The sequence below is a fragment of the Cricetulus griseus genome, unplaced genomic scaffold (genome assembly GCF_003668045.3).
Source record: "Cricetulus griseus strain 17A/GY unplaced genomic scaffold, alternate assembly CriGri-PICRH-1.0 unplaced_scaffold_211, whole genome shotgun sequence".
Classification (NCBI taxonomy): domain Eukaryota; kingdom Metazoa; phylum Chordata; class Mammalia; order Rodentia; family Cricetidae; genus Cricetulus; species Cricetulus griseus.
This window is the reverse complement of record NW_023276933.1, coordinates 11232-34712: the sequence shown is the minus strand read 5'-3', so window position 1 is coordinate 34712 and position 23481 is coordinate 11232. Positions and strand designations below refer to the sequence as shown.

Here is a 23481-nt window from a genome sequence, read left to right as displayed (position 1 = left end):
CCAAGTCTTTGGCGTGCACAGCGCTGTAAGGAGTGTATACTCAGCTGGTGGCTTGGGGGAGCTGGCAGCCCCATTTGCTTTTCAGTGAAAGGCAGCACAGATCCCGGTCTCCACTCACCAGGGTAGCTTTTTTTTCTGTGCTAGGCGACCTGGGCTGTGTCAATGCATCCTCCAACGGTGAGAGGATTGTCTAGGCAAGCGAGCCACCTGCGGTAGGGTCACCATCGCAGGCATTCTGCCAGAAGACGAGGGTGACCTATGTTGTGGGTTTCTCCCAGAAAGATGCGCGGCTGCACCGGACACCCCAGGGAACTCGCGACCGTGCAACTTTTCCAGGTGCATGGAAATACCCCTTCGCCCTATCCCAGACAGTCACCCAGAGGGTGGAGGGTGATAGAAGACCCCGGGAGAGTTGGGCGAGACCCAGTTGCAGGGGTACTAGTTAGCACTGGGAGGGAACAGAACACCTGGAAAGGAAGGGTAGCCCAGTGTGCCAAGGCCCAGCCCAGCACTCTGATCTCCGAGTTCTCACAGGACAGGGCCGGTCCCGGCGGCACCTGCTGCGCCCTAGTCGCCTCTGTATTCCTAACCTCTATAAACGACTATCCCCAAGTCCTGCAGGCGCTCCTTTCTCAGGAACTAGAGAAGGTAGGCTAAAAGGGTAGCAGAAGGGGGTGGGGACAGTAGAGAGACAGTCCCAGCCTTCCCCGCCCTCCACCCCCACCACAACTCAGCAGCCATCACGTGGTACCCGGAGTGGGAGGGGTGGGGGCAGAAGAGGCGAGACTTTTTTGGGTGCTCCGGATCGCCAGTAGTTCTTCAAGCCTCAGCAGCCAACTCCTCCGGAGGCGCTGCGCTCCGCCCCAGGGAGCGCGAACCCGAGGAGCCTGGGACCAGCCTCTGAGAGTCCCGGGCGCGGGCGATGCGGGCGCCGCGGGCGACACCTGCGGCTCCTCTCGGTGGCAGCCGTCGCCTGGGCGGCAGCAGCAGCAGCACAAGCCTCGGCAGCTACAGTCGCTGCGGCCCGGACAGCATCCGCTGCTGTCGCCTCCGCTGCGGTCGTGGTCTCTGATGCTCCTGCCCGCTCCCGGCCCTGCCGATCCGGGAGGATGTGGGTTCTCGGCATCGCAGCAACTTTTTGCGGATTGTTCTGGCTTCCAGGTAAGAAGATGAAGAGGCCAACAGCCTGGCCAAACACTCTCATGCCATCTGGCCGCGCGTTCCTGCTCTACCCTCAGTGCGCCCAGCTGGGGTCCGCGCTGCGCTGAGGCTACCCAGCGGGAGTTTGGTGCTGGAAACTGAGACCCAGAGGCGCCAGACTGGGACGCTCTCCAAGTCCCGCGCTGCAGGAGAGCGGCAGATTGGCGCGAGTCTAGGCTGCAGCTGCTTGGGGTACACAGTCGGGGATGCAAAACTGGGAGTGGGGAGGGTCTTTGGGCCGGGAAAGGGGGAAAGGGGCGACAAACCTCCAGCCTACTCAAGTTACAAGTGCTTATGGCCACCCAAGGGAACAGCGAAGCGGACAGGTGAGCAACACACCGGACAACCTGCGGCTGGGGGCGGGGGACGACTGAGTTATCTGTGCTTTGCGTATGATCCGTGAGGTGCTAGGAAGGGGACACACTGTGAGCGCTGGGCATGGAGTCCAAAGAGAAGCTCCCAGATCCGAGGAGAGCAACCGGGAAGATCTGGAAAGGCTGGACATAGTCCCTGATCATGGAGTCTAAGCTATCAGAGTTTGTTTGGGGGCCCCTATCCCCCAACAGCCATGTTTTTGTTTTGTTTTTTTTTTTTTTTTTTTTTTTTTTTTTGTTTTTTTTTTTAGCGAGGAGGGTGTGGGAGAGGCCCGGTCTAAAGGTGCTGTAGTGAAGCGGTCCCGGGGAGGGCGCACACAAACATACAACACACCACGTACTCTTCCACCATCAGCAGCTGCCTCCCTCACTGATCACAAGAAGGGACGCTGAACCAGCTGGAGGACTTGAGGCTCTCAGACACTTGGCATCTATCGCCTCCTCCCAGGTTGCAGGGTGGTCGCTAGGAAGCCTCAGAGCCCCAGAGTATGAATGCTGACTTCCAAGATTAAATAAATAAAACTGAAAAGGCGCCATTGAATGTAATTATGAATGGTGCCAAAATAGTAATTAACCAATTTGTAACCAATTAGCAATTAGACTCAGACAAGAGATGAAGCTTGTACCCAGCTACTTTGATCTAGGGTTCAAACTCTCACCCTTGCCTTTGCAACGACTTGCAGAAAGGCCTGAGGGGGTGTTACCGGAGCCGTTTGTGTGTATAGGAGGAATTTAGGGTCTCTGACAGGGCTTTATCCTTTTAGATCCTGGGAATTGGTGCCGCTGCCCCCTGCCGGCTTCAGGCACTGCCAGCCCTACTGAAGATCCCGATGCAGAGGCCAAAAGCTCTTGTGTGGGGCTGTCCACGGTGATACTCTCCAGCCAGGGTGTGCTCTATGCAAGCCAGATCTTAACTAGAGCTTCTGAACCCCACTTCATCTGTCCCGCAGGGCTAGCGCTGCAAATTCAGTGCTACCAGTGTGAAGAATTCCAGCTGAACAACGACTGCTCGTCCCCTGAGTTCATCGTAAATTGTACCGTGAATGTTCAAGACATGTGTCAGAAAGAAGTGATGGAGCAAAGTGCGGGTAAGCTGGGCCACTGTTCCCCTTCCAACCGCGGTCTAGGGCTGGAGATGCAGGGTGTTAAATTACAGCAAAAGACACTGACTGATTTAACATACATGCTTGCATGAATCATGCATACTCGTGCTTACACACACACACACACACACACAGAGAGAGAGAGAGAGAGAGAGAGAGAGAGAGAGAGAGAGAGAGAGAGAGAGAGAGAGAGAGAGAGACTTTTTTACAGTTCCAGGAAAACGAAGAGTTGGAAGTTACTTTAACCTCATTAGAGTTAATTACCAGGGCTTCTTCTCCCCAAGGGATTCTGGAGGGGGGAGGGACAGTCATTGTAAATCAGCATGCTTTCATTCTTCTTTTAACCCCCCTTTACTCCTTTCACCTTCCTGGACTAAAAAACTGATCAGGGTGGTGAAAAAAAAATATATATGGATAACTGGTCCCAGCTCGAGCAGCTAGACAGTAGCCTGTGAGCGATGTCAGCCTGAAATATGAAGCTACTTGAAGTTCCCAGAGGTCAGAACTTGAAAAATGTGTTTTGTCATAGCGCCACACCATATTTCTTTGAAGAACACTATAGGATCTTTATTTAATTTTAGAACTAATGCATCAAATTCCAGGCACAAATTGCCAAGATCTTTCACAGGAAGGATTACAACCCCGCCCCCCACTGCCAATGCCCCCAGCAGCCTAGCTAGCTATTGGCTATCTGAGCAAAAAGGCCTGGATGTTATGCGTTATGCAGTTGAAGAAGGGAATTAGTTGGAACAGACTTCACTCTAGCTAATAAGTCTTTTGAGAGGTAGAATCCCACCCACCCTAGAGTTAGAATTAAAAACTCACCTTAAAATGGAACCAGAGCTTGTAGAAAATAAATGAAGCTACCACTTTGATTCCAAGGTCAAGTTGAAACTTCACTGTTGAAAGGCTGCTGAAAGGAAGGGAAGTGCCATGTTGGGATGATTGGCATTGAGTGAGCCTTGTTCCTTTTTAGTCCAACAAGATGCGCACAGAGCTCCTGGGGTGATTAGAACAATTGATTCACCTAACTCTCTGGCAAAACAATGCAGGGAAGCTAGCATTGAAGACTGCACCTTGGCAAAGCAGTTTCCTCAGGGGTAGGGTTTGAAGGTATCTTGTTGGTTGCTTAGGGAGCATATCTGCCAGCTCTCCATCACACTGGGCTATGATGTGAGGGTGTGTGTGTGTGTGTGTGTGTGTGTGTGTGTGTGTGTGTGTGTTTGATGTTTTTGCTTGTGTATGTGTGTGTGGTAATCATGTATGTGTGCATACACATTCACAGTTGTTGGCACATGAGAATATGTAGTTACATACACTTTTTTGGCATGTCATGTGTATGTGGTATTCACACCTGTATAGATACATATTCACCTGTGTGGGTGCAAGAGCTTGATATCCTCGTCTTCCTCATGCTCCATCTTATATATTGAGGCAAGAGTCTTTTACTTGAACGCAGAGTTCACCAATTCTAGCAAAACTACTTGTTCCAAAGGTCCCAATCTCTGTCTCCAAGAGCTGGGGTTACAAGCAGGCATCTCAGTTGCCCTGCTGACATTTACATATGTGCTTGGGATCTGTACTCTAGTCTCTGCTGAGCCATGTCCCTTTGTGTATGGCTGCATAGGCTGTTCTTTGTAATGAATTATTGGCTTGAGTGTGGGTCCTTTGTACTAAAATTGCTCTTGTGGGAAGTCTAAGATACAACCACTTTCAAGAATAATGTACTCCCTACTCCCCAAAAAACAAGTGTTATTTTAGTATCTGGTATTCCTGCTATTAAAAACAGTAGGACAACACAAAAATTAATGATTCTGCAGCTAAGATAGATGTGAATTATTTTTATGGGTGATTTTCTTTGCACCGTGTTTTACCTGAGCCAAACGTTTTTTGCTCTTCATGTATCTGAAGCCCTCTTCCATGAAATAGGTTTGAGGCAGACATGATGGGAGGTGTTAGCATGCATTAAGAACTTCCTCAGTGTCCTCAAGGCCGCTGCTTACCGGGGCTTGTGATTTACAAACTGGGATGAGATAGAGAAAAGGAGTTGTCACTCAGAAGTGTTTTCAGAAGGGTACTTCTGAGAAACACCCCTTGTCCCTGTACACCTCTGAGATGACAGTCACACACTCCCCTCTAAGTGCTAGTGTTCATCTTGCTTCATCCTCTTCTGCAAACCATACTACAGAAAAGCAGAATGCACCCTATAACTTCTGTATTACCCAGAGAAAGCTTTCAGTCTGTCCTGAAGGAAATCCCTGGTTTAGGCTGCTTGTTTTCTAGTGACACAGTCAAGTTGCTTCTTGTCTCCAAACAAGGTGTCAATGGCCACAGGGTACAGAACATAGGACACAGGTCTAAATGTGAAGATAAATGAAGCTCAAAGCAGTGTGTGTGTGTGTGTGTGTGTGTGTGTGTGTGTGTGTGTGTGTGTGTGTGTGTGTGTGCTCTATAGGCATGTGTTTCCTGTGGATATACACATACCCATGCAGGAGCAGGTGGAAGCCAGGAAGACATCCAGCTCTATCACCCTCTACTTTTCCCCTTAAGACAAGGTTTCTCACTGATTGTGGAGCTAGTCTGGCAACCAGCAAGCTTCAACAATCCTCTTGTCTCGTTCCCCCATAACCTTGGGGTTGGCATACATAGCCACACCTAGCTTTTTTTATTTATTTTTTTCACATGGGTGGTGGGATCTGAACTCAGGTCTTCATGCTTGTACAGCAAGCACTATTGCTCACTAATCTCCAGCATTCCCAGTGTTCCCAGCTTCAGTAAAGACCAGAAGCAGTTAATGAGTCCAACGGGAAAACCATCTATGGGGAAATCTTAGCTTTTGCTCATTTGTTTGCTGTTGGTGTAACAGAGTAGACTAACAAAAGTAACTTAAGGTGGAGTTTGTATTTAGCTCACAATTCAAGGCACCCTTAGTCTGTCATAGTCACAGCAGCAGGAGCTTGAGGGAACTGGACATATTACACACACACACACACACACACACACACACACACACACACACTCAGGAACAGAGTAATGTATGCTCTAGTGTTCACTGTCCTCCATTATGACAGTCCAGGAACAGGCAGGGCACACAGTCGGGGATCTTATGACTATAGTGAGTCTTCCCATGTAAAGTAACACAAAGGTAACTCCCCGACAGCCGTGCCCAGAGGCCTTGTCTGCTGGATGATTCTAAATTCTGTCAAGTTGACACTAACTGTCACAGGGATGCATACTAGGTATAAATAAATGCAAGGCATTCTGAGAAGGAATTCTGCTGTGGAAGCCTAGCAAATGTGGTTACTGTTTCTGTTGATGGTGCTTGTTTACTTTTTATTTACTTATTTTTTTTTCCACAATAGAAAGCAATGTTTTGGGACTGATATCTTGAAGGCATTCCATATTAAATTTCATGTAATTGTTATAGACCAGTCAGTTCAATTTTTTTCTTTATTCCTTTGCCAACAAGGATCGAGATCAACTTTGGTTGCTAAGTGACCACAATATAATAAAACCGTGGCAGCATGAGCTAACTTTCATTGTATGTACTGTGTATCTGGCTCATCCCTTGGCACTAGCCTGTGGTGTCTCCTGAAATGTGAGATTCTTCATTATGTGAGATCTCTTTGTAATGACTGATTTCCTATACTTGAACCAGCTGGCCTGTGATTCTATTGCTTTGTCATCTTCAACCTTCAGAAAGCAAGCAGTGCCTGGTAAGTGGTCCCATTAGGAATCAAAGACTGAATTGGTTCAGGACATAGACTGAGATGAGACTCTTAGTGCAGCAGAGCTGAAAAGGCCCAGGGATTCTAACCAAAGAGCATGTAACATGGGTGTCTTCCTGGAGTTCCATTGAACTTTACCGGACTGCTCCTTCCCCTTGAAGACACTCATTCTGTGTGTCTATGGTCTGTGTGGCCATGGGTCATTTCTAAGCTCTTGGGGAGACTCTGGCATGATCCACATCGAGCTACTGATTTGAACTACCCTTTCTATGTTATAAAGAAACAAACGAAGATTTTTACAAAGTTATATGCCCAGTCCTAGTCCACCAGCCCGTTGTCACTGTGTGACCCTTGACAGGTGCTTCCTTTCTGGCCAACGGCATTTGCTGCAATGCTACCTGCCAGCCTCTGACAGAAGGAAATGTGCCACCACATACACTCACAGGCAAAATCTAAGGACTGAGGTTGTTGTTGTTGTTATTATTATTATTATTATTGTTGTTGTTGTTATTATTTATGTCTGTCAAGTTCATCTGGCAGACCAAGTGGAGAGACCACAAAGTGGATATTGAAAGAATCAGAAAGTTTTGAATGTCGAGTGGACTGACATTTTTCAACAACTATAGAAATACCAAGGTTTTAAACAGACTAATGAACTACCTAACCTGACATTAAACAGTAATGGAAGACAGTCTCCTTGCTTGCTCCATCCCCCAATACGAGCAATATATTATGCCAGGGCCTTCAGTTGGTCTTTTCTACCTTAGGTCTGCAAACGCAGCTCTTTGGAATTTTGAGGAAGGTAAATTTAATTTCCATGGAAGTATACTTAAAATTAACCTTTACTGTCCTCTAGAGAGGTGCTTCTATTAGGATCTGAGGTTATCTCTGGATGCTCTTTTTCCCTTGGTCATTTCTGGAATAATAAAGTGTGGGCTGTGGGGAAGAGAAGTTTCCTTGTCCTTCCTAATTGATGGTTAAATGTTTGCATGACTAATGACTCCCCTACCAGCTCTGCTCTTCATGGGCTGGTGTTTCTAAGCAGCGTCCTTGAGAATCACATTTATTTTGCTTATTTATCATTGCATTCCATAAAAATATTTCAAATATTGATTTTCATTTCAGAAGAAGAGCCTACCCCCAACCTTCCAGTATGAATTTTTAAACCAGGATATAAAGAATACGAATTTGCATTTGTTTGACAGTGCAATCTTGTAATTAGAGTTTTTCCTCTTGACTAGATACAGTGAAAGGGGCATAATTTAATTTTTATAGACTAGCCAATTTCTGCCCTTCCTAAAATATAGCTCTGTCAGTGAGCAAAGTGTTACAGGTTCTCCTAAACCTTATTTAAAAGTTAAATGCAGTATATTGAGGGAAAGTTCATGGTCTGAATCGGTTACCTGATCGATCGCCTCACCCATCCTTGCAATATGCATTAATCTATTTGTCTGTTTTGCAATACAAGAGTTACTGATTTACATGCCATCTTGCATCTCCATTATGGCTGGATAAAGAATGGCTGTTTTCCTTTTGGATTAGTTAGTTGCTCATTAAGTTAGACAAGGATGGCTCCAGGCTTTGGCTAGGTTCATTTCATGTCTTATTTTCTCATGAGCTAAATGAGGGGATAGCAAAAGAGGGATGGATGGACATCTACTCCTGGTAAAGACAAAGGTAACTGCTTGAGAAAACCAGTGTTTTACCTCGTTTGTCCGTGTGGGCTTGTCAGAAAGGAAGCCTACTCTGATTATCAATTTTATGTCACAGTACAGTTGTTCATGGGTTCTTTTTTTTAACCTATACACAGGAGGGAACTGGGGAGACATCTCAGTGGGTAAGAACACTGGTCACCTCAGCATGAGAACCTGAGTTCAGATCCCAACAGCCAAGTAAAAAGCAGGGCATTGTGGTGCATGACTTAAATCCCAGCATTCGGGAGGCCGAGGCAAGTGATCTCTGAGTTGTGTGCCAGCATGGTCTGTACAGTGAGTTCCAGGACAGCCAGGACTGCATAGTGAGTCCCGGTGTCAAAGCAGAGAAACAAAAGCCTGATGTGGTCACACTGCCTGTAACTCGAGCACTAAGGAGTAGAGACAGATCTAAGAGCTCAATCACAAACCAGCTTACCTGAAATATGACATCCAGATTCAGTAAGAGACACTGTTGCTAGAAATTAAGGCAGAATTAAATAGAGGACACCCAAGAGCCTCTTCTGATTCCCATTCATATGCATACAGACACATGCATTCATACGTGCATGCATATACATATGTGCCACATACACTAATATTTATACATATAAAATGATATATATGCACCCAAACACACACAGAATGGCATATGTATGTGTACTTACATGTTTTACATCATTCCCTGTGTTTCTTAGGATACTACATAGCTATAATTCTTGTTTGGGTTCATGTGAATGCATGTTCCCGTGCTCACATGTTTCTGTAGCTACATGTATGAGCAGATCTTGCATGAAGGCTAGAAAACACCTTGGGTATAGTTCCTCAGGCACTTTCTATTTTTTTGTTTGAAATGGAGTCTCTTGGTGGCCAGGTACTTCGATAAATTCGATATCCAGGCTGGCATTCAAGCTTCCAGGGATCAGTCAGCCTGTTTCTACCTACCATCTTGTCATCACTTGTGTGTGTGTGTGTGTGTGTGTGTGTGTGTGTGTGTGTGTGTGTGTGTGTGTCTGTGTGTCTGTGTGTCTGTGTGTCTGTGTGTGTCTGTGTGTGTCTGTGTGTGTCTGTGTGTGTCTGTGTGTGTATGCACGCACGCGCACGCGTCATGTGAATGTGCCACAGTGTTCCTGTGGAGATCAGAGTTAGCTCACAGACTTCAGTTCAATCCTTCAACCATGTGCATTCTGGAGTAATCCAATTCAGGCAGTAAGGTTTGAAAGTAAGCCCCTCCTGATGCTGAGCCATCCCTCACCCATCCCATGTAGTCCTTTCTCTTCCTCAAGGGTTCCTATGGTCTCTTTTTAGACAACTACTGGCAGTTCTATTCTCTTACCTGTAACCTCAGTTTGAATCAGTCAGATGGATCATAAAGAATACAAATTAACTGGAGGACAAAACATTTAAAATTTACCCTAGGACCCAGGAGACAGCTCCATGTGTAAAGACACTTGCTCCCAAGTCTGGCTATCTGGATTTGATCCCTGGAGCCCGTGTGGTGCAAGGAACAAACTGCAAGTTCCTCCTCACACAAACATCCAAGATAAGGAAATACAATAAAATACTTTTAATCACCACAGTTTAATGTTGACCAAGGAAACAATTAATTGAAAGAAAAAAATGTTAAAATAAAAATGACTCCCAGGCTCTGATGACAGCTCAATTGATAATGTCCCTGCCACATAAGCTTGAACACAAGGACCTGAGTTCAATTCCCAGATCCCATGATTTAAAAAAGCAAAAAACAAAAACGGAAATATTCCTGATAAGCTTGGTGTCAAGCTCTTCTAATTTTGATGTGTGTGGGGGATAGAGGTGGACACTCTGGGGCTTGCTGGCCAGCCTCACTTATGTGCAAAGCAAGTCCCAGGCCAGTGAGAGACCCTCTTTCAATAAACAAAGTAGAAAATGCCTGAAGAATGACAGTCTGGCTGTTATATGATCCTTACACACACACTGGGGAGGAGGAGACTGTTTCCAACATCAAAACAGATATTTACACATAAATGTTTACATATACTAATACCTGGCTTACTAAGAAGGCTTCCATGTCGACCTGAATAAAGTTATGAACTACAAAGGAAGGGAGTGTGCTAGGAACATTGATATTCTACCCCTTTTCCTCCTGGGACGCTAAATACAACACCTATCTCTTTGGGGCAAGACGTTTTGCCAATCAACTTGCCCACTGTGCTCTCCAGATCTATCCATCTTAATAATGCAATAGACAGAGCTGGCTTCTGGGGAGGATTGGCGGGAGACTTATCACAGGCCTTTGGTCCCTTGGACTCTCCAGTAAGTGGAGCATTTGTTTATGTTAAGTTTCCAGCTGAACAGGCAGCCAGGGCTGACCTCCCATCTTAGCAGATGAAAGGCGTGAAGATTGATCCCGCTCTCCCCATCACGCTAATTCTTCCCACCACAGTTGCATGAAAGCTTTCGTCATTGATGGTTTTCCTAATGAGTTTAAACAGAGAGGCTTCAAAGCTAGGCCCCCTTTCCCAAGTGGGAAGGAGATGAAGTATGAAAACAAAACACACCGCTGCCTTTGAAGTGTGAAAGGGATATCAGCTTCCCTTATGTATTGCCCCCCAAAGAACAAATCTGCATCCTCTTGGGTTGTATATACCTCCTTTCTTTCCTCCTTCCTTTCCTCCTTCCTTTCCTCCTTCTTTTCCTCCTTCCTTTCCTCCTTCCTTTCTGGGATCCATTCTGCCTTCCAAAAAAGAACCCAAAACAAAAACAAACAACAACAAAAACCTGATAGTTTCCAAGCCAGGTAAAGTTTTCTTGGCCAGGTATGCAGCAGGGAACATTCCTAACTCCTTCTTTGTGCTTGTCCTGGTTTGTTGCTGTGATAAAAGGCCCTAGCCAAGTACAGTTTTGGAGAGGAAGGGTTTATAGTTCCAGATCCCGGTCCAACACTGAGGGTACATCGAGGCAGAGACTCAGCTCAGCTGGTTACACCCACATCCTCGGACAGAACAATGCTGCCTATTGGCTCACTGCTCCTACTCACCCCAGATTATGGTGCTTCCCACAATCCAGGGTGGTTTTTCCTACTTCTGTCCAAACAGACACCCACAGACAAACTGGCTGACACTCTTACCGGGTAACTTTAGATTGTGGTATGTTGACATTTAAAAGTGACCAGCACAGTACTCGCCTAATGAAACGGGGCTTGGTTCCATTAATTGAGAGAGTGTCACACCCCAGACTTTTTATGCTTGAGAAGTGTGTGCAAGGAGCAGAGCTTCCTCCCCTGAAAAAGGTAAGGACAGGCTGCCTGCGTACTTCTGACAGACAGTAGGAGAATGAAACTTGTGCTAGCAGAAAAGCCATAACTGAATAATTCTTTAAAAATGGGCTAGGGGTAGTTCAGTTGGCATAGTATTTATGTAGTATACACAGGGCTCTGGTTTCCATCCCCAGTACCACATAAAATCAGTGTGAAGGGGCATGTCTGTAATTCCAGCTCCCAGGAGGTGGAGGTAGGGAGGTCAAGAGCATCCTCAGCTACATGAAATTCTGTCTCAAAAATGGATGAATTAAGTAAAATCTAAAAAGAGGCCATGTCTGAGGCTCCCTGGCGTTGCTGTAGGCACTATCCATGCCCCCATGAGAAGAATGGCCCAGGGGTCTTATTTCAACTTACTTTTCCTGCTGAAAGTACTTGAATTGAATTGAATTATTTAATTCTTGACAATGGTGTCCCAGCAATTAGTCTACAAGGCTCATAGTGACTTTGTATTAACATGATTTTGGGGAATCTTACACCCAAGGAAGTTAGGTAGGTAACTTGATCTAGACTATATTGGAGTGGAGAGCAGAATCCTCTTCCTTCGCCCAGGGCTTCCCAATCACTATGGTAACTTTCTCTGTGTTGCCTTTTCCTTTCTTTTCCCCCATTGCTTTTGTTTGTTTGTTTGATTGATTGATTGATTATGTTCATGTATGCATGCATTTGTGTGTGTGTGTGTGTGTGTGTGTGTGTGTGTGTCAATGTGTAGGACAGAGGTGTGTCACTGGGTGTGACTTCCTCTCCTGCTCTCTATTTGAGACAGGATTTCTCATTGAACATGGAGCTCACAGATTCATCTAAAATGGCTGGCCAGTGAGCCCTAGGGATCTTCCTATGTCAGTCACATCCCCAGTACTAGAATTATAGGTACCCAATGCTCTGCTTCTCTTTTTATATAGGGTCTGGGGATCAGAAGTCAAATCCTCGTGTTTCTATGGCAAGCACCTGATATACTGAGCCATCTCGACAGCTCTCCTTTTATAATTTTAAGAACAATTTTTAAAAAAATTCTGTTCTCTAACCATGTGTTAGCTAGAGGACAACTTGTGAGAATTATCACTCTCCTTCCTCCATCTTAGAGATTGAACTCAAGCCGTCAGACTTGGTGGCAAGTGCCTTTACCCACCTATCTCATCACCTCTTAAGAACAAATTTATTAGTATATAATTCACATTCCACAAGGTTCACTGTTTTAAACTTTAGAATTTTGTGGCTTCTATACCCATTACCAGACATCAAATCATTAATTTATTTCCATATATATAATGTGTAAATGAAGGTATGCAATCATGGCCTTTTGTGACTACTTGATTTTTTTTTTTTTTTTTTTTTTTTTTTGGTGGTGGTAAATGTGTCCTGCTCTGTGGCATCTAGAAATTTCCAGGTTACAGAGTGTGGCAGAACATGGAGGGGTTGGTAAGCATTAGAACCCCACTGGCCAATGAAGCAATTTGCAGAACTAAGGCAAAACCCTGCACCAAACCTGTCCAGTGACCTGTGAGAGGAGGCATTTATGTACCTTGAGCGTGTACTCTGTGCCAAGCACATACTCACCTGCTTGCTCTTGAGAACATACTGAATTCCTTTAGGCTAAAACAAGAATCCCCAGGGACATAAGTGGGCGGCTATTGATTTCTGAAACCTTTGTCTGGGATAAGGCCTTGTGACATAACCCTTCAGCCAGAACCCACAGAGTCAGTACTTTCCAAGAACAGGGGGACATTAGCCTGGCTAGTCCACCACTTGCCTTGAACAGATGAGTTGACTGTGACCTTGAGACGCTGCTCTTTGGATGGGCTGGAGCATCCTGACACATCGCCTCCCTCCCCTAGCAAGGCTGCAGAGAAGAAAGAGCACATGAAGAGAATCCTGGGGAAAGATTTCAGCCAGAAATCAGACAAATGTGTCATTTCCAATGAATACCTGCTCAAGTGTAGCCTTTTTTCCCCCAAGCCAAACCTGATTATGGTTTCGAAGGCCAGCCTGCTTACCCCTTGAATGGGGAAAATGTCATTTATCCTCTGGAAGACAAAGCCTTGTTCTTTCCTGCCCTGTAATTTCCATTGTAGTTGTGACTTTGTTTCAGAGGAAAGGAAAGAATTGTTGGTAGAAGATGATACAATCACTTACCTTTGCTAACCCCTAGGGGGTCACATGCATAACTAGGAGCCTCGAATCTGGGACGAGCCCTGGAAACATACAGTTGGTTTAACATGACTAAAACTCTGAGTTCAATCTCCTGAACCACATAAATCTACAAGGCATGTTGGTGTAAATTTGTAATCCCAGTTCCCAGGAAGTGGAGGATGGAGGTTCAGAAGTTCAAGGACATCCTTGACTACATAGCAATTTTGAGACCAGCCTGAGCTAAAGAAGACCTTTCCTAAAACAAACAAGTAACACCAAAAATGGGATGCACTAGTCTTGGGACAAGTCGAAGAAATTTGGTATGTGTCATTAATTCTTTCTAGATGAGGTAAACTTTGGGCTGCGGCGACACTGTAATTCATAAGCTATTTTCTTCAGCCAGAGCTTCAGGCCGTTCATGTTCTCTTATTAATAAATCGCTTCCAACACTCTGGTTGCCGCCAACACTATAAAGCCAAGCAGGACATGGACCAAATTTAGTGCTGAAGATAAGGTGAAGCCATTGAAAGTTTGTAATAAATTGCCTTCTTTTAAAAAAGAGGATGCGTTAGAATCAAGTGGTGATGGCTCAAGCCATTGATTTCAAAAGGTTTATGACTTCGCCAGCCCTGAGCCTGATCCCCATGTGGAAGTGATAAAGAGGTGTATTATTTTAAGGAAGTTGTGATGCTTGGTCCAATGCGTTTCATTTCTCACTGGACATGGACAATAGCTTTTTATGTTTTTCTATTTCTTGGACTTGTTCTCGACTGGAGACAGTGCCAGGGGCGGGTGGCGCCAGGCAAAGCTCTCAACCAGCCATGGTGGGAGCATGCTGCGTGTGGGCTGAATATGAATGCATGTAGCAGTCCAGGCTGCCCTCCATGGCGGCTCGTTCAAAGGGCATTAGTGGAAGCAGGTGTATGAGGCTGAGCAGTGGCGTTTATGCACTTTTAATGCTTATGTAAGGCAGAGAGAAACACTTGGGTCTTAGGTAACAAGGAAAACTGTTCAGAAGTGGAAAGAAGACTAACTTTGCATTGGGTAAAGACAGCTAGACTGTGTGTGTGATGGTATCTCAGCTATTGAGCAAGCAGGGGAGCCTCCAGAGTCTTATATCTTTAGAGGGCAAGGCAGTTAGTGGGCAGAGCCGCAGCCTAGACAGATGAATTTTCTAAGTTTCTCTGAAAGGCATTCAGCTTGTCTCTTGCAATTGGAAAAGAAAGAAAGATTAAAGAAATCCAAAGCAACCCTTTAGTGAAAGAGTGCATTAAAGTGGAGATGTCGAAGGGACCCCATAAACTGGAGTCTGCACTGAAGCCTGCCATGGGTTCAGTTCACCTACACACTTTCCAAAGCATTTCTAGTAATTGATGTTGGTGATGGTGATGTAAAGTGCATGACAGAAGAACCTCCTAATCAGTTTTTCTTTGTCCATTATTCACCAGCCTAGGACCAAATCCTTTCAGAGTTTTAAGTAATATTTTTCTAATGAAATTGAAGGACTGCCCATTTGTGATTCTCTCTGCACAGGTACCTAAAAGAGTCTATTATGTCTCTCTCTCTCTCTCTCTCTCTCTCTCTCTCTCTCTCTCTCTGTCTGTCTGTCTGTCTGTCTCTCCCCCTCTCCATCCATTCTCTATCCCTTCTCTTCTCTCCTCATATCTCCTTTCTCTCTGGTACACTCTCTCCTTTCTGTCTTCTCTCTCCCCTCCCTCCTTCCCTCCCTTCTTCCTTCCCTCCTTCCAACTCTCTGTCTCTGTCTCTGTCTCTGTCTCTGTCTCTGTCTCTGTCTCTGTCTCTCTCTCTCTCTCTCTCTCTCTCTCTCTCACACACACACACACACACACACACACACACACACACACACAAACAAACACACCATGGATTTTTTTGACACCAAATAAATAGTCACAGAATTGAGTTTATTGAAGCAAACTAGTTGCATGGTAATATAATAGATATTATAGTAGTGATGAAAGATTTTTAGCATAAGAATACAGTCTGAAGACATATTGAATATATCCTTTTGCTTTATGGTAAATTTGAAGCAGCTGACATATACCTGGTTATAAGAGTTGTTTTTTATTTAAGGCATCCCTCTGAAAAGTTGCCCAGCCCCCAGTCTTCTAATGTGGCATCCAGCTTTTAAGGCTGACTTGGCTTGGCTTAATAGGAATGCCCTCAAGAAACACACATACAGCAGGAAGGTAACTTGGTAGTCAAGGTAGCTGGAGGCCCAGACCACCACTAGCTAATCACATCCCCTTGAACTCTGTTATACTGAGAACACCAGCTGTGGTCATGAACTCCCTAGAGAAGACAGAAAATCTCACATAAGGTATAGCAACCTCCAAATCTTCATCTTCACCCTCACCCAGTTCTCTTTTCATACAGGAGATACAAGTTCAAAAGGCTGTACATTGTTAATAAAACACAAACCATTCAGACTTGCTGCTGATGTATAGACATGTAAACCACTTAATTTGGATAAACTCCACTACAGGAGAAAAAAAGAACATTGCCATTGCACTACTGTCTGTTTTACCCTATACTAGTGTGTGTGTGTGTGTGTGTGTGTGTGTGTGTGTGTGTGTGTGTGTGTGTGTAAACATGAAGGTGAATGCCAGAGATTGGATTGAAGTTGGGTATCTTCTTCAATCATTCTCCTTATTTTTAGTCAGAAAGGTTCTCTCACTGAACCTGGAACTGTCTCACTGAGTTAGACTGGCTGACCAGCAAACCCTAAGGATCTTCCTATTTCTGTATCCCCAGTGCTTGGATTATAGGTGCCTATCACTTTGCCTGCTTAATTTTTACATGGATTTTGAGGGATTCAACTTGGGTTCTCATCCAGGGCATGCCTACCCTTATTTCACCAGCCTCTTATTAATCTGCCCAATTGCTTAAATCCTTACACTTTCTATCATTAATATAATCATGCTGGCTATTCACAAATCTAAGACCATTCTCAGTCAAGCCCCAGGCAGCTTGAGCTACATTAGCACTTCAGCATCAAAGGCATTTAAGGCATCTAGTTTGTTCCTGTGAACAGTCAAAACAGCTATTGTTGCTGCCGAAGGGACTCTGTTCTTCCACCCTGAACATTGCTTGCTCTATCTCTTAAGGATGCTTTAGGCAATAACAGTGACTTAAGTGAGAAAAACACTTAGCATTCACCTAAGGAGACACAGTTCATTAGTGGGTGGTCTTGGGACACTCCCCCAGGCCACTCCTTCTAAAGACTCAGGCTTTCTGTGCTTTCCTGATCACTTTCTGGGTAAACTAGTGTTTATCTTCAGGCTGTTGCATCTTTTGACATAGCCATGAAATTCTAGTTAGAAGGTTGCAATAACACCAGGAGGCATTTGTTGTCACCTATCCTAGGTTTTTTCTTTTTAAAATTATTTTTATTTATGTGTGTATGTATATATGTCTGTGTACATTAATGTCAAGTGTGTGTACCCATGAAGGCCAGAAGAAGGCATTGGATCCCCTGGAGCTGGAGTTTCAGGTGATTGTGAGCCACCCAGTATGACTAATGGGAACCAACTTCAGATTCTCTTTGAGAGGAGTAAATGTTCTGAACTACAAAGCCATCTTTCTAGCCCCACCCCTTTTTGCTTGAGGCAACAACTCAGACTGTCCTTAAACCTGCTGTGTAACCAAAGACAGCTTTGAACTTCTGGTCTTCTGGCTTCTACTACCAAGATCTGGGATTCCAGGCATGTACAACCATGCAGTTCATGTGGTGTTGAGCATCAAACCCAGGGGTCCATACATGCTAGGCAAGCACTCTACCAACTGAGCCACATCCCCAGACTGTCTATGTCTTTAAATAAGAAAGCATTCCCAACCCCTCTCCTGTCATGACAGCTAGAACCTATAAGGGTCAACTGCCTGTCTACTGCCTTCATCTTTTGAAAAATTCATATACAAGATCAGAAAAACTGGAGCACAGTGCTTCCAGGGATCCCCAGAAAGAGGACCCAGATGGTTTCTTTGCTTGAAGAGAAACCACTGTTTTGCTTAAGTGGACCATTGAAAAGCAGTCAGAGTTCCTTCATCTTGGTCATTTTCATATTTGAGAAACAAAGCAAGTTATCCTCAAAAGTGACATTTATCACAAGATTGACAGGACATTCCAGAAATTGGATTCACAGATCTCTTCGGAAAAAAAGTCCAACTAAGGGGCTGGATGATGGTTCAGCAGTAAAAGTATCTGCCATATATGCATGAATGTAAGAGTTTGGATTCCTGGAAGCCACAGAAAATGTGGGTAAAAGGTTATAGATTTCCAGCCTCAGAAGGCAGAGACAGGGGATCCCCACTGCAAGTCGGCTAGCAAGACTTGCCAGACTGAAGAGCTGTGGATTTGACTAAGACACTTGTCTCCATGATTAAGAGCAAGAGTGATTGACAAAGATTCTTCACATCAAATGTGGTCCTCCACAGGCACACGCACACACACACACACACACACACACACACACACACACACACACACACACACATTTGATGCCACACATGAAAAAATGAATACACACATGCACACCACAAGTGCACACAAAACATAGGAAAAAAAAGTAAAGCTTAAAGTTTGACTATGAGTATATTTTTTGCAGGAGAGAACACCCAGTTTCTCATGTTGAATATAATTCTGAAAGTACTTAGATGTTCTTGGTTGATTCCACAGGGATCCATTATCCCACCAAGGAATTTCTTCTCCTTCCATTTTGGTAAACTCAAATAAAAGAAACTGCTTAATAACTTTGGATCTCCTGCAATCCTTTTACTGTTTGAGAACAGCAATCAAGAGCATCAAGGTTCAGAATGCAAGAGTCCAAGTCCACAAGTCCCTGAGGGACCCTGTTGTAGCACTTCCCATGGTGCTGAGGAGACGTTTTGGTGGGTAAGGCACTTGTCTTGCAAGTGCAAGGACATCAGAACCAATGTAAAGCAGGACTCCATGCATATGGAATTCCAGTGATCGAGTAGGATGGAAGGTGGAGACAGGATGCTACACATAAGCTCATGGGCCAGCTGGCCTGGCATCCACAGCACTGAACAACAAGAGACCCTGTCTCCAACAAGGTGGAAGGTAAAGACTGACAGCAGAGTTTGTTCTCTGACCTTCGTGTGTGCTTGATTTCACACATGTTATGTGCATATTCACATGCATGCAAACACACACAATGTTTTGAAGTTACAGAACAAATCTATTCCCTCAATCTCTCCCGACAAGCTGGAGAACAAAGATAAAGGAGGAAAAAAACACACAAATTCATGCACAGGAACCTCCTTGCTCAGAAAGTTTTTGTAGCACAGAGAAATCCAAATCAAAGGGAAAGCCGAAGGAAACTAATAAATGGCTTCACACATCGTGGGCTGGCTGCTTGTTGTCATCAGGGTCTCTGTGGAAACAGCACAGGTAACAGAGAACAGGAGAAGTGGCTCAGTTCATAAATCACCCATCTTGAATGCAGAAAGACTTGAGTTCAAATCTTCAGAACCTACATAACGATGCCAGACATGGTGACTCGTAATTCCCAGCACTAGGGAGGCAGAATCAAGAAGGTCCCTAGAGTTCACTGACTAGCCAATCTAGCTTAATTGGCAACCCCCAAGTCAATGAGCAACCCTGTCCCAAAGGAGATAAATGGCATGCTTGAGGATACAGTCAAAGCTGTCTTTCAGCTTCTATAAACAGGCACACCTATGTACACAAGTGCTTACACACACAAAACACAACACACAAACATATAAAATCATTAAATTGTATATAAAGGTAATCCGACCCTTTTGTAGAATGAACTAACACATCCTAGTCACATTGGCTCATGTCTGTTTTGTTGTAGTAGCTGTTTTAACAGTCTGGATTTTTAGTGGTCTTTACAACCCCTTCGCACTATCCTGATTCCACTTGCCTAGGCAGGGGTGGGCCGATGCAATCACTATGAAGGTGCAGGCAGAGTTCTCAAACAGCTTGTTAGCATTCTCCCATTCTTCCCAGGACATCTACAGCTCAGACAGAAGGGATTTCTTTGGCCTCTCAGTTATTCATAAGCAGGGTAAGATAGAAGTGCTTAAGAGCTGGTATACAGAATTGCCCATGCACAAACACATCTCCAGGCCGTTTCTCTTTGTTCAGGGTAACCAGAGCCCATCATGGCAGTGATGAGGCTCAAGTGCAGGCAGGCTTTTCCTTCCAGAGTTGTTTCTATTATGATGCAGAGGGTGTCAAAAATCCTTACATGGTGTTCTTTAAAGAGAAAAAGAATAATACATGCCTGGGAATGGATTGAAGATCTTTGTTCTTGCTGTTGCTTCCAAGGCTCCGCGAAAACACATATAGTTCATTCCAATTACCCGTCTCCACACATTTTTCTTGAAGGAGCTGTTTCTGGTCCTGCATAGAATATTTATTGTGATATAATCATAACTATGGTGCTGTAAGTGTTGGTTATTTTTCAAGTAGAGAAAGATTAGTCTCACCCTCAGACAGGCGTTCACAGACAGGCGGTTTACCACAGAAATTTGGACTTTAAATTAAATTGCAAAGGGAGTGAAGAGGCATGGACTACCTAAGGACTCTGCTTAGTCATTTCCCATCATTGCACCAGCAGAGAGAGCCGAGATAAAGTCAGCCACTGGGAGAGGAGAAATGTATGTTGGCCTATATGTGGAGAGATCACAAGACTCTCTCTCTCTCTCTCTCTCTCTCTCTCTCTCTCTCTCCCTCTCTCTCTCTCTCTCTCTCTCTCTCTCTCTCTCTCTCTCTCTCTCTCCCTCTTCCATCCTCCCACCCCCTTCCCTCTGAGTGTGTGCCTGAGTGTGTTTGTGTGTGTGTGTTGTGTGTGTGTGTGTGTGTGTGTGTGTGTGTGTGTGTGTGTGTGTTTGCATGTGTGAGTACTTGCACATGTAGAAGCCACTACCTTGGGTATCATTCCTCAGGTTCCAGCCACTTGGGGTTTTTGACCCTGAGGTTTCTTTCACTGACCTAGACCAATTTGTCTAGTTGGATGTTGAGCAAGGCAGAGATCTGCTTGTCACACCTTCCCAGCACTGAAGGTTTTAAATTAAGCATATACCACCAAACCCAGCTTTTATACATGGGTGCTAGTCAAGTCCTCTTGCTTTGCCTGCTGAGCTGTATCTCCTCAGCCCAGAGAAATGTGCTTGTTTGTAGTTGGCAATTTTTTACTCTTTGACTCTTTGGGGGCCTGCCACTCAGCTACCAAATAAATCACACAACAAGGAGACTTATTTTTACTTAGCCTGGCTTGTTTCTAGCCAGTTTTTCTTAAATTATCCTGTCTACCTATTGCATCTGGGCTTTTATCTTTCTCTATTTTTGTATACTTTCTTTACTTCTTACCCCATTGCTTGCTGTGTAGCTGAGCAGCTGGACCCTGATATTCTCCTCTCCTGCTTCTTGAGCTTCTATCTCTCTTCTATTTATTCACTCTGCCTGCCAGCCCCGCCTATCCTTTCTCCTGCCTCCACTATTGATCATTTAGCTCTTTATTAGACTATCAAATATTTTAGATAAGCAAAGAATCACAGCTTCGCAGAGTTAAACAAATGCAATACATCGTTACATCATTAAATGTTCCACAGAATAAACAAATGAAACACATCTTAAAATAATCTCCTCCAACACTTGTAGCATGTGGTTTGTGATGTAACTATGCCCCCTCTCTTTGGAAGACCCAAAGTCACATCTTTTGAGGTAGGGAGCTAAAGAACTTTCAGTCTCAATATAGATAAAAGATGCTCAACATATCTAGCAAAACCAGCACTAAATTATTGTGTTTATGAATCTCTAAGTCCAAAGGATATTTGGAATGGAAGATGAGTTTTGATAATATTTGTCAACCACCTAGAGAACAAACTGTGGCTGTAGAAGTCATTCCAAGGATGCTATGCATCCTGGGATATAGTAGAATTTAATGGACTCTAAACAGTGCTCAGTTGTCAGCCTCCTTCTCACCCAAGTTCAGAAGTATTTGAAACTTAAAAGGAAGAACAAGATGGCTGGAACAAAAAACATCTCTTGTTTTAGAAGAACTGGGATGGAAAGAATAGCTTTGAGGTGAGAATGAGATGTGCTTTCAAATTAGCATCTTCCAATTAGCTGGTTTCCCTAGTCACAGACAGGGGGAATTTCTTGACAGAGGTAGAGTGTAGATAACCTGGTTTTTTTTTTTTTTTTGTAAGTGACTGACTCCCAGGAAGGGAGGCATATGCGAAGAGCAGCACAAGTACAGTATCTTCCCAGATATGTCAATGTTACATGTCACTCCATCTCTGGTGAAGAATAAAACTGTGGGATGCTAAGAATGACAGACACAGAGTTCCCTTCGTCTGGAAGGAAACATGGAGAGTGTGGCAGGAATGATCCCCCAAGTAGAATTGTAATAGTCCCAGCAGCACCACACATTCTAGGAGCCCCAGAGGTTGTAGATTAGGAGTGTGACTGACTGTCACCTATTCTCCTCTCTCTCTCTCTCTCTCTCTCTTCTCTCTCTCTCTCTCTCTCTCTCTCTCTCTCTCTCTCTCTCTCTCTCTCTCTCTCTCTCTGTCTCTCTCCCCAATGTGGAAAATGCAGAAGTATGTTTGACACAGTATCTCTCACCCATGTCAATGACTTTACAAACAACAATGTTTTAATTTGGGGAAAACTGCAGACCTGGAGACAAAGCTGCATGAATAGGACCATTTCTGTGCAGTTTTTGCCAGGCCTCTGCTAATGTCAGTCACTTACATAATAGTTCAATGATTGCAGTGGCTGATATGGACTGTCAACTTGACAGGATCTGGACTCATCTGGAAGACAAGCCTCTGGGCATGCTTCTGGGGGAGTTTCTAAGCTCAGTTCATTGAAGTGAGAAGATGTACCCTAAATGTGGGTGACACTAGCCCATGGTTTGTGGTCCTGGTGTGAATAACAAGGAGAAACTAGCATTCACCTCTTTGCTTCTTGTCTATGGGTGCAGTGTAGCAGGTGCCTTACGCCCCTTTTCCCCACACCATGGACTGTGCCCTCAACTGTGAGTTCAAATAAATCCTTCCATGTGTTGCCTTTGTAAGGTGTTTCATCACAGCAGTGAGAAAAATAACAATGATTAAAACTAAAGAAATCGCCAGGCTGTGGTGGTACATGCCATTAATCCCAGCACTCAGGAGGCAGAGGCAGGCAATTCTCTGTAAATTCAAGGCCAGCATGATCTGAAGAGAGAGTTGCAGGACAGGCTCCAAAGCTACACAGAGAAACCCTGTCTTGAAAAACAAAATAGAAAACAAAACAAACAAAAACCCCTAAGAAATCCATGTTGGCTCATTGATAATGAGGGGACTAAGCTTCTCCTGAAGGATCCCCATTTGCTGCTGTTTTCCATTCTAGGGCCCCATGTTGCCTTTCTTTGCCATGCCTCCTTCCTTTTGTCTGACCTCTAACAGCTCTTCACCCTTCCCTTGTCTTTACTGATCTTTATGTTCTGAAGAAATGATCAGGTTACGTTCACTGCCGAACAGGTTGTCTTTGTCTGTTACATAACTATGACTGGGATGATGTTTTCCACTTTTGGAAACACTCAGAAGTCATGTTCCCTTTTGTCCCCGCATCAAAGGGAGTATGTTGTCAATATGTCTTATTATTGGTGATGTTATCTTTGACTGCTTAATTCAAGTTCAGCCTGCTGGGGTGTCTGCATTGTGAGGTTTTTGTTTTCTACCTACAATTAGTTTGAGATAAATCTTTTTCTTTTGATTTTATTTGCATTTCCATGTTCCGTGTGTGTGTGTGTGTGTGTGTGTGTGTGTGTGTGTGTGTGTGTGTGTGTGTGTGTGTGATAAGTGGTTTGTCAGCTACCCAAATTCTGATCTGCTGCAAGAACAGCAAGTGCTCTTATCCACCTAGCCATCTCTCTAGCCCTTATTGAGGGAGATCATTTG

At 44.4% G+C, this 23481-nt stretch overlaps 1 protein-coding gene across 1 annotated transcript; it reads left to right on the top strand.

The window, feature by feature from the left end:
- Positions 1-922: 922 nt before the first annotated feature.
- On the top strand, positions 923-2662 carry LOC118239799 (ly6/PLAUR domain-containing protein 1-like; the record flags this gene model as incomplete). The annotated part of the gene is made up of 3 exons (XM_035453766.1): positions 923-992; positions 1132-1161; positions 2525-2662. Coding segments are annotated over exons 1-3 (238 nt in total), but the record flags the coding sequence as incomplete, so codon positions are not given.
- Between the last annotated feature and the right edge of the window lie 20819 nt (positions 2663-23481).